The sequence below is a fragment of the Palaemon carinicauda genome, chromosome 1 (genome assembly GCF_036898095.1).
Source record: "Palaemon carinicauda isolate YSFRI2023 chromosome 1, ASM3689809v2, whole genome shotgun sequence".
NCBI classification, from domain to species: Eukaryota; Metazoa; Arthropoda; class Malacostraca; order Decapoda; family Palaemonidae; genus Palaemon; species Palaemon carinicauda.
Genome location: NC_090725.1, coordinates 55,048,322 through 55,060,821, shown reverse-complemented (window position 1 = coordinate 55,060,821; position 12,500 = coordinate 55,048,322). Strand labels below are relative to the sequence as shown.

Genomic DNA, 12,500 nt, shown 5'->3' with positions numbered 1-12,500 from the left:
ATATATATATATATATATATGAATCTGGTCTAGGATAGAGTAAGTGCAATAGTTTATTCATGATTTTCTTTATATATTTCATTTAGGAATCGAAGAGATGAATAGCCAGCACCTAAAATGAGTTCCTCTCGTGTAGATTTAAGTATATTACGTAAATTACGTACGGCCTTCATCGTTAATTTCATTGTATTCCTTATTCAAGTTAGTATATGTAAATTTATGTTATTTATATGAATTAACATTTTATTTCACGTACATTTCTTACGAAGTCTTATGTAACTGGTTGAGAGTGTAATGTGACCATATGAAATATGAACAAGGGCTTAAGTAATATTCTTTTTATATTTACATGAGGTATTCCGTCATGCTTGAGAGAAAATACACAATAGTTTTGGGTACTATGCACTTTGGAATTTTCACGAAAAAACTAGTGATAGATATCATCTTTTCTTTATTTCGGTGAGAAGAGCTAGCTGACTGTGAGAGCTGTCTGGCGTTGCATGAATACACCTTCAAGAGACCGATACTTGGTAACTCTGACACCTTTGCCCGGGCCCCCAAACATCCCATATCTTTGGGAGGTGTCTGGAAGTAGCTAAGTTTCATGTATAAGGCAGCACCAGGGTTAGATAGACAGATAGAGATTTGCAACCCCTCTCTCTCACTCCAGCATGCAACTCAGTTTATTGTTTTAAAAGTGTTCGGTGACATAATGAAGTTTTGGTGTGATGAGTATTTGTAATCATACTGAGTACTAATAAAAATTCTCTTAGAGATTTTGTAAAATGCCCAGGAGGAAGGTTAGGTATTTGTATTGTGATCTGGTTATCTATTTTCATAATGTGTCAAACTTAAATATTGTATTCAGATTTAATTTCAAGTGAAACCAGTAATTATATAAATTTCATAAGTATTTCTTTTGTCCTAGTGTGAGGTTTATTCAGATTTAATATTTGAAGTCAAGTAATTATATAATTTTCCGATCGTAACATTTTTATCTTAATCCAAGTTTTGTTCAGACATAACATTTCGAGTGATTTATTTATTTTACGTAAATTCGATCAAAGTGTTGTAATTTATATGGAATATATTTATTTTTGTGAAGTATATTATTCCAATTAGCAGTGTTTAAAGTGGTATTCGCTCGTATCCTGTTAGGAACCGTAGTAAGTTTCAAATAATTCTTAAGAATAATTATCCAGTTTAGTTTTGAGTGTACTTAAAAGTCCTTTGGATATTCATTGTTTAATATACTGCTGACTAGGAGTTATTTAACTGTCTCAGAGTTCTTGTATTAATATTTTAAAGTGTAAAAGTTTAAATGTAAAAGCAAACAAATGAGTTTGGAATATGAGAAGTTGATTAACTTGCCAGTCGTAGTATATATTATATCATATGTTTGGTTCCAAGTCACGAACCATAGTATAATATATTTTTGGTGCCCAGACTAGGGAGCCATAATCGTGTAATATATATATATATATATATATATATATATATATATATATATATATATATATATATATATATATGTATATATACATATATATATATATATATATATATATATATATATATATATATATATATATATATATATATATATATATATATATATATATATATATATGCAAACATACAAATATACATAAAAATTTAAGAAAAGAGGATTGTCTAATTTATATTCCTAAATGAATTCTGTATCCCGTATATGCTAACTCATTTATTAGACAAGAACTATCGAATATTCATATTTATTCGTTTTATTTTAAAAGTGAGCGTTTTTTCATCTCTAATTTAACCAGATTATTGAAAACGAAATCTAACATTACAATTTTGAGTTACTTTCTGGTGATAAGTTCATTGATTAATTTATGCTTGTCATTTACTTTTATATTTAAGCGTTTTCATTCTTCCTTATAAATATTACTTATAATTTTATTCCTCCTATTCAGGAAAATTTATTAATTTCCTTTTGATTTCATCCAAGTGAAGTTATATTAATGTTAACAGTTTAAATCAAATAATATATTTCAAGGATTAAGCAATATACAAATTTAAATACTTTATCAAAATAAGTACAAAACTGTTGGAAATACTGATATTGATCATCATGAAGTCTTACGTCAGGATATGATTGAAGTAATTCACTTGGTCTATCGAGTAATTAATTGAATAAGGACTTTTTACCTTGCCATTAACCATCGTAAGGAGTCATTTAATATTTAACTGCTAGATATTTAACTTCTAGCTAAGAAAACATGGTTTAAGTATGCTTCACCTCGTTGTTTAGTATCTTCAAGTGTTCTAACATAAGATCCATTTATTCCTTGTCTTTGAAGATCTTTCTTTATTGCTTAAGTTTTGACAGAATCAAAAGCTTTCTCTTAGTTTATAAATGCCAAACACAAAAAATATATAACAAGGTCAAATAAGGCTTATAAATGCATATCCACAATAACCCTCATATATAAATGATTTAATAAGAACAACAAAAGCATAAACTTGATTGGAATTTGCTTCAGTGACTTAATCGATGTAGGAAAAAAGAATTTCTGTTTTTACAAATAAGAAAAGATTTTTTTTTTGCTTTTGAAAATAAAATAAAATGTTCAGCTGCTCGTCAGATAAGTAACTGAATATGTATTTGCCTGCTTTGTTCAAATTCGAATATTCAGTTGCTTGTTGAATTTATCATGATCATAAAAAATAATTGATTATTTACTTTTCAGGTAACTTTAGATTATTTTTCTTGAAGAGATGAAAAACTGTTTTAATGTTGATACGAGAGTCTTTCGTGTAGGGATAATAAATCTCACCTGTTTTTGGCTTGTCGACGATGATGCCTTCGGCTTTTGAATCAACGTAAGTATAATAGCCAGATGTCAAGCCAGCACCAGAAATGACATTGCCAGAGCAAGGTCCCTGTTAGTACATACAATTGAAGGAGTCTGTTTCTCGTAAAAACCTATGTGATGTAAAAGAAATCTAGATACTTTTTCTATGAAACGAATGAGTCAGTCATATCATAGTAAATTAGCATATGTTAACTTGATTTCAAAACTAAAGCAAGCTCTTTACCAATAATATATTAAACATTGCAAGTTACGTTAAGGCCATTGAAAGAAAGTATTTCTTTTTGTTTCTTTATGTTTATGCATAGGAATTGAATAAAGTAATTCCTATATATTGTAATAGAAACAATACTCTTAGCTTCATTATGAAAAGGGAAAATATATTTGTTAATAATGTTTAGGTAATTATAGCAAGACAATTATGATTCATACCTAACCCCAAAATCAAAGGGAGAGAGAGAGAGAGAGAGAGAGAGAGAGAGAGAGAGAGAGAGAGAGAGAGAGAGAGAGAGAGAGAGAGAGAATGTTTCATGACTTACTTGAGCATCAGTGCAAGGAGTACATACATCCTCTTCTGGTGCTGCGGTATGATCAAATCCAGTGAATCCAGGCAAGCCTAAATCTTCCAGGATCCCTGTGTTACCTTGTTCAATCCAGGTGGAATGAGAGTAAAACTTCTGCAGAGAATGTAAGGTGAGACCGAGCAGGGATCTTGCTGCTGGGTACGATTCGTCTATGACGATTGACGTCATGATCTAGGAAAAAGATATATCTATTATTATTATTATTATTATTATTATTATTATTATTATTATTATTATTATTATTATTATTATTATTTTTATTATTTTTATTAGCTAAGCTACAATCCTAGTTGATAAAGCGGGATGATATAAACCCAAGGGCTCCAACAGGGGAAAAATAACTGAGTGAAAAAAGGAAGTAAGAAAATAAATAAATTACAATAAAAACAATGAGCAATTAAAATAAAATATCTTAAGAACAATAGCAATATTAGAATAGATCTTTTCTATTCATACCATAAAAAATTCAAGAACCAGAGGAAGAGAAATGAGATAGAATAAGCCTGTGTATAAATAAGCCTTAGTATTAAAATTGAATAGATACGGATAAGATAAAAAAATGGAAAATTAGATTTCCCAGAAGAAGGAATTTCACAGAGCATGGATGGCATAATAAAGGCTGTAAGCACCGGGTCCTTTTTTTTTTTTTTTTTTTTTCATTTTTAATTTAGAGAATCTTAGGAAAGGGAGTTATCTAACGGATGGATGCAACTCATTAGAAATGACTGAAATCATAATGTAAAGAAGAAAAAATAATGCGCTTAATTTTAGATTAAAAACAAAAATATAATAAAGGTTATTCAATGCATCTTCTAAAGGTCTAAAATTCAAAGAAACACGTTTAATGGGTGATTGGATTATTAAATAAAAGACAACAGTATAGTAAATCATTCGATTAAATGGTTCATTATATCGTCTGTAGAGAAATTGCATATGAAAAAAAAATCATGAAACAAGAGCTCTACTGGGGAGTCGATAGATGATTTTGCAAAAGAATCTACCGAGACTTCTACAGTAAAATCCTCGAAGGGCAGATATTGGATTATATATATATATATATATATATATATATATATATATATATATATATATATATATATATATATATATATATATACATATATATATATATATATATATATATATATATATATATATATATATATATATATATATATATATAGCTGAGCTTGGATATCAAATACTTTCAATCATCTGTTGATGTGCTGTTTGCTGATCAAAATTTGTCTTTGTAAGAGTTAATTTCTTGGGTAGAGGTTATGATAGACAGACTATAGAAGAATGACTAGGAGCTAGAATATTTTACACTACCAGGGACAAGGGATGACACTAAAATGAGCTATGCCAAAAGTATATGAAAACCACCTAGTGTGAGACTGAGGTAGAGGGGTCATTTCAGGATGAATTCACGCTAACAAACATCTATGAAACTTTGGGAAATGTGGTGGGGGAGGAAACTTCATCTTTGAGTGCTTAATTCCAGAACTTACTCATTGTTATAAATATCAAGAGACAACTGTGTCTTACTAGCTTAATAAATAAACACTAAAGGTTAACTTTGGCAACTCCCAACCTTCCCCGATGAATGCAAACCAATGTACGAGAAGTTCCCATAGCCCGGAAATATCAGTTTACCAATATGCTGATTAGGAGGGATAACAAGCACCATGATGGTACTGTCTAGGAAGACCTGAATGCAAAAATTCGGCAAAATTAGGAAATTTCTTATGCAGTATACTTAAGGAAAGAACTGAACGACGGTACCAGTGACAGTGCCAGAGATTAATATGTAGATCAGAAATAAGTAATTTAATAGACCGTAAAATCTTGTCCAGCAAATTACGATGAATATATATATATATATATATATATATATATATATATATATATATATATATATATATATATATATTTATATCATAGACATTATGCATACGTAACATAAGTAAATAGGTAAATAGGTATATAAACACCATTCATATTTTTGACAGGATTGATACTGATATTCTCTATTTATGAAATAAAGTCACAAATGATTGTACTGAAATAACATTTGAAGTGGATATCAATCAAAAGTATTACCTGTGGATAGCGTTGACTCATTGTGCTATGCAATCCATCAAAGCCCTCAGCATCAGCCTGCACAGATGGATCATATCTGCGAATAAAAGAGAGAACCATCAGGTATTGTCTCTGATGCAGTATAAACTCGTTGTGAGAAGGGATATTCAGGAATAAGAATTAATAGTTTTAGTTTGCTTACCTTGTCAAGCATATACATGGTTGCTATGTATATATTACATTCACACACATACACACATACATTATATACATACACACACACATATATACATATATATATATATATATATATATATATATATATATATATATATATATATATATATATATATATATATATATATATATATATATATGTATATATATATATATATATATATATATATATATATATATATATATATATATATATATATATATCATCATCATCACCATCACCATCATCTTCATCAGCCGTGGTTTCGCCTCAAGAGTCTGATCCCGAGGTCGATAAGAAAATCCAGACATTAATGTATCAAAATATATGGCTTATTTGATATATGAAAAAAACACGTTTAAATGTACAGAATTTATCATTAATCGAATGCCAAGTTACAAACATACAAATTAGCTACGATAGTAAAGATGGGTTTATTTCAATTCTTAGTACAAAAAACCTGAATTCGACAGGTATATGTACAGAAGAATTGTCATTGACTTTTATATTTCTTCGTGGCTAAATGTTAAGGTCACTGTCATAGAAGCACTCTGGACCAGGGTTCGATCCCTGGCCTGTCAGATGCTATTGTCTTTGAGTGGTTTCGCCTCGAGACTCTGATCCCGAGGTCGGTAAGAGAATCCAGACATTAATTTATTGAAATATATATCTATCATATATCTATCATATATATATATATATATATATATATATATATATATATATATATATATATATATATATATATATATATAGAAAAATTTATAAAAGTTTCGCTTCCTAGCAGTTTGGAACTAGTGTTATCAAGTTGTAAGCCACCCCTCACAAGGGAGAAAAAGTTTTTTTCCCGCTCTCAAGTCCGAGAGAGAGAGAGAGAGAGAGAGAGAGAGAGAGAGAGAGAGAGAGAGAGAGAGAGAGAGAGAGAGAGATCCTAACATTTTATCGTCTAATTTTATTTAGAATACTTTGAAATGTGATTCAGAAATTAATAAAAACCACTATTGGAAATTAATCCATTCTGAATATTGTACATTATAATTTTTTATCTACTTTATATCACCGAATGTCCTGCGACAGTAAAAACTCTTTTTGTATTCAGTATTCAATTCTATCATGAATTATATTTTTCTCTCAATCCTCCTTTCTTCAATTTTAATAAAAGTCGTGATAATTAAAAAGTACATAAATCTTTCTGACATGATTATGATTAAATGTGCGACACCGGATCAAATTGTTCTCTGGAAATTCATGGAGTTAATTCATTTGATTCATTCATCGAATGGATTAAAGCGCCTGACAAAATTTAATTTAGAACTAAATGTGAAATCATTGGCACCTCTTTCCAAATGGACATTAGTCGAATATCACGGTTAATTCGTCATTTTGATAGAGCCCTTTTGCGAACTAAAATGTTAAAGATTGGATAGCTGTTCAATTAGTAAAATTGTACTAACATCAATGTTCTCACATTTTATGCATCGAGTGACCAAGTAGTTCTTTTTATTTTACATTTATCTTTTGCTTTCTGTACACACCATATTATAATAATTGTCAATTTATAGTTGCTTTACATGGGAAAGTAAGCAAATGAAATCGAGAATATGCAAATACTAGTGTACCCCAGTCGTGAAAAATGATGTCTAAATATTCATATAGAAATGCACACACACACACACACACACACACACACGCGCATATTCAACCCCTCCTACTTCCTCCCCCTTTCCTAACTACAACCAGCTGGTTCGGCAAATTATAGGATAGTGGTTTCCGCGTGCATCTCTTGGGATACCCCCTCTCACCAGCTATGAATATTTCCTCTCCACCCTGAGCGTGAGACATTATATATATATATATATATATATATATATATATATATATATATATATATATATATATATATATATATATATATATATATGCATATATATATATATATATATATATATATATATATATATATATATATATTTACTTATATATAATATATACATATGTTTGAATATAAATATATATATAATATATATATATATATATATATATATATATATATATATATATATATGTATGTATAAAATATTTGAATAGCCAGACATTTGCTCTTTATTGTATAAGGCAGATTATATTTGCATTCCTTGTGCCCGTCATTTTTCTTTCATGGCACCAAATAACATGCATTTCTATATATTTTTTTTTATTGTGGGTCCGGACTTTTGCATGTTCACTGCACCACATTCTCAGGGAGAAAAAAAAAATAATAATAATAATAATAATAAGTGCAGTGACTATCAAAGATGTTGAGATCTCATAGAATTGGGAGAGCCTTCTGCTAGTGTTGGCAAACAAGCTTTCGGCAGTTGCCTATATTCTATTATTATTTGAGCCGCTTGATAATTGTGTAATTAATTCTTCCTTTTCATACAATAGTTTTAAAACTTGATATGTCAATAACAAATAAACTTAATTCATTTAAAAATGACAAACAAAATTAAGTATTTTACCTGAACTGAGAAGCCGAGTCACCTTTAACGTTAGCTGCTGCAATGGAATTAACGGCCCTGATAAAGCGGGCAGCAGAAACTTCGTCGCCATAGTAAGCATGGAAGAGTTCCGTCAAGCTGGCCGTGGTGGGAATGTTGAAGTCCGGCTTTGAAGGCGGTGGAAAGTCTATGAAGAATTGGCGGATATTTCGCCTTACCGCCTCGCGAGTTATCCATTTGTGGTCACGTGTGATACCCGTTGTCTGTAAGAGGAAAGGAGAGTTGTGGTCGTGGTCGAAGTTTAACAATTTAAATATCTCCCCTTTTTAATTATATTAATTTATATTCATTACTTTTTACCACCATTTCCTTACTTGAATTTACTTATATAACCTAACAGTTACCTCTTCTTAGCTTATCAGGAATATGTTTAATTATCTACATTTATCTATATTTCCTACCTAACTATTACTTTTGCTTACCTTTATTACTTACCATGTTTTCTTTCAAAACATTATGTGAGGCTTGTGAGCCCTGAGCACAACTCAAAGATTGAGACCAAATCAGAGGATCAGGATGATCGAGCACCCTGATGAAGAAATCCTGGAACAGTAATTAGTTCCAGAAGGAACGTGTGTGGAAACCGGAATAAATTAGCTACAATGATCTGCATGAATTCATACACTCAGTATCAAAGTGCGTTCATATCATATTTCCAGGACATGTTTACTGTGGTTCTACTGAGCAATGTAGTGTCCCAAACAAATCACTAAGCAAGGCAGAAGGATGATGGCACAACTTTTTTTGCAGACATCCATGAAATAATGGTGTCCATTGGCATTATCGACTACTTGACTGCGGTGTAGATGCCAAACATAGAGGCCCATTGAGATCGCTTATACACTGCAACAATAAGAAAAATGCTTGGATCACTACAGACCAGTTATTCAAGATCTGGCCCCTCTTCACAGATATCACTAAGGAGTTTGAGAAGATTGCTTAGACTCCTACACAGTTGGTTGATGAGGTCATGATGTCTTATAAGCCTGTTCAAACCCTCCACCTGACCCTTCCCAGGATAAGTCTGCCCTGAAAGTCAGCAGCCAAGTTATTATATCCCTTGTCAGTATTCTAATGAGATCAAACCATTCAGCCATCTATGCGGTCAATTAGTTAACAAGTATTGGTCTGATGCAATATCCAAAGGAACAGTATGGCTATAGATATGTGGGCACAACCAGGACCAACAGGATTGGGTATCCACCTCTAACATCTTTTAAGGAGATGAGAAGAAACCTGTATCATGAGGGAAATATATAATCTACCCGGTGAATGGGATTCTTTCCATGTAGGGGAAGTAGTATATTATTGTTCCTGTTCTTTCTTCAGATGCTGTAATGACACCAATGAATACCGTCTTGCAATATGACAAAGAGCGAACTAAGATGGTGGCAGTACCCTGTCCCAATTTCATTAAGGAGTACACTGGTAAAATGGAGCCCCCTGACAAGTCTGACATGCTAATCCATCTTTACGATAGCCCCAGAAAGGTAAAACTTTGGTACATTTAGCTGTTTTGCTACATACTGAACTTCTATATCTAGAAAGCATGGCTCCTCTATAAGAGAGACTGAAAAGCTCGGAAGAACAACAGAATGTTTCTTAAGAACTTAGATTTGACATTTTGTAGCTTACAAGATATCATATGACCATTATATTAAGGACGATATGTCTTTCACTGTACCATGAACAAATGACAGTGACAAATAGGGCTCTTGTAGACCCACCTCTTACATGAAAAACATTGGTAGGGCAGTAGGGAATAGCAACAGACAGACATGCAAGCACTACTCCAGGAAGGTTGACGTCAACTTCACTGGCAGGATGTGCAAAGTCTGCCAAAAGGCCCTTTGGTTGTCAAACACAAGGAATTACTTCATTACCTTCCCCTCACTTTCAAGTCACTAGATTTTTAAGTCTAGGGGCAGCAGTCGTACGAACTACGAAGTACCTGATCCAACCTAATCAGCCAGTGGAATATCTTGTCCCGTTCCTTTTATAGTTATAGTGTACTTTTCCTCATTATCCTTAATTTGCTATTGCAATGTTCTTTTATAATTCGTACAATTGCAATTGTAATATCCTTTTATGCGTTCGTAAATATTAACTTCTTACAGTAATGTATTTATATGTTCGCAACTGTTAATCAGTAATTGTAATGATCCTTAATATGTTTGTAACTCTTAACTTGTAATTCTGATATAACTTTATAACTTTTTATACTAATTCTTAGAAAAAAAACTAGAATGTAATTTTGTTTTAGTAAAGTTTTCTATAACCTATTTTTTTCACTATTGTTAGACATACAAAATAGTGAGAAACGGTCAGCATTGTCTTTAGTAATTATATTTGTAAATACCCATATCCATAATGGACAATAGAGTCAAAACGGTCATAGCATGGTCATAGGGAGACCTTGCAGGTAGACCGCACAGTATACATCATGGATTGAACTCCGGAACAACTAATTCTATATATTACAATAAGTGTTGATATAGGAGGTCACCCGTATCTCCATTAATCCTATGCCTGGCATCATTAGTAAAGGTAAATGTACAAGTATAATTTATATAAGGTTTATCAAACAAATGTTGAAGCTTTCAACATTCCTGAGACCATGTTCAATGAAACATTCTTATCCTACTCAACGGAGGTGTTGGTGTAGCAATGGGATCTTAATTCGGGGTCTTTCTTGATTCTTCAAAAGAAAGTGTTTTTCAACACTTCAAACCTGCCATTTGTGCCAAAAACATATTGATGATATATTCATTGTTATCAGCAATGACTACGAATAAAAAAAAATCTATATCTTTTGCGTAGGAATTCTATCTAGTTTTAAAAGACAAATTAAAGAAATCTTCCCTCTATTGGTAATCTGTAAAAGAGAAAGAAGTAGTTTTATATTTTGGCATATTGCAAACTCACAATGTTCTCCGCTCATATGAGATGGACATTAGAGTAGATGGAAATCCCCCCCCCCAAAAAAAAAAAAAAAAATAAAAAAAATTGCTTTTACAAAACGATCTTAATATACCATCGCACAGCATAAGGAATAACTTTAAAGATTCAAAGGCATTAAAAGAGAATAATTTTATAAAATAATTTTCTTGTAGCCCTTACAAAAGAAACAAATTAGGAAATTTCAGCCACCCTAAGCTGATGTATTTAATAATCAAGAGAAACAGGGCTTCTTGCCGGATGAAGGATTTAATAATCAGTAGTATTTTATTCTATATTTTCAGAATGGAATCATGAATCCACCAATACAGCTGACGGCCTTACCTCGATTACTTTTACTGGAAATGTGAAATGGGTAGATAAAGAGAGGGAACATCTATCCGAGACACCAGATAATTAACTTAAAAAATAAAGAATTTGAAAGAGAATTTTAAATTATCTACTTTTATGTTACCAAAATGTAATGAAAAATGTAATTTTGCAGTTTGATCACATAACTCATTAGATTGCATTCACCTAGCACGGGTCCTCAGCCGGGAGTGCGAGATCACATTTTAGTGGGAGTGAACAAGAAAAAAATAATAATACTAATTCCCTAATATCGCAAGAGGGTCTGCCCCTCTATTTTATTCTTCTCCTGTACTTCTCTTTCTCCCTATTTCCTAAATCTTTCCCATCCCGAGTATCTGCCATTGAGCAATAGACTGGATTGTATCCAGGGGTACTCCTCCTTTCCCCATATTCCCCACTTCCCTATTATTATTATTATTATTATTATTATTATTATTATTATTATTATTATTATTATTATTATTATTATAATTAAGTAGGAGCGAAACCTTAGATTTGGTAATTTAGCAAAATGTTGAATATTCATTTTCAAATGTTTAACGATTAAAAATTCAAATTCATTTATTCATTATTTTAGCTGATAACCTTAACTCCTTTAAGACCAGTGGTAAATTGCCCAGTGTAGCAGTAATAAGATAATATGGATCGTATTAAAATCAACAACTGAAAGTTGGCGGGTCTATTTTCTGACAGTTACTGTTTACAAGTTTGTGTTCCAACATTAATAAGTCCGTCCAAAAAATGATTCATATTGGGTGAGTGTTATACAAATGTCTGTGTGTGTAGGAATTCCAAAGTATAGTAAAGGTTTTCCTTTCCAATTCATTAATATGTATGTTATGAGTGAATTACAACGGCTAAACCATCAATATTCTAAAAAAAAAAAAAAAAAAAAAAAAAAAAAAAAAAAAAA

At 31.2% G+C, this 12,500-nt stretch overlaps 1 protein-coding gene across 1 annotated transcript in view; it reads right to left on the bottom strand.

The window, feature by feature from the left end:
* The window catches only part of LOC137643678 (von Willebrand factor A domain-containing protein 7-like), a 67,860-nt gene that overhangs the window by 54,549 nt on the left and 811 nt on the right, over positions 1 to 12,500 (bottom strand). Inside the window, exons 3-6 of the mRNA XM_068376414.1 lie at positions 8,240 to 8,481; positions 5,543 to 5,618; positions 3,395 to 3,610; positions 2,820 to 2,925 (exon numbers count right to left, since the gene is read on the bottom strand). Coding sequence (XP_068232515.1) covers positions 2,820 to 2,925; positions 3,395 to 3,610; positions 5,543 to 5,618; positions 8,240 to 8,481 — 640 coding nt within the window. The remainder of the gene's footprint in view (positions 1 to 2,819; positions 2,926 to 3,394; positions 3,611 to 5,542; positions 5,619 to 8,239; positions 8,482 to 12,500) is intronic.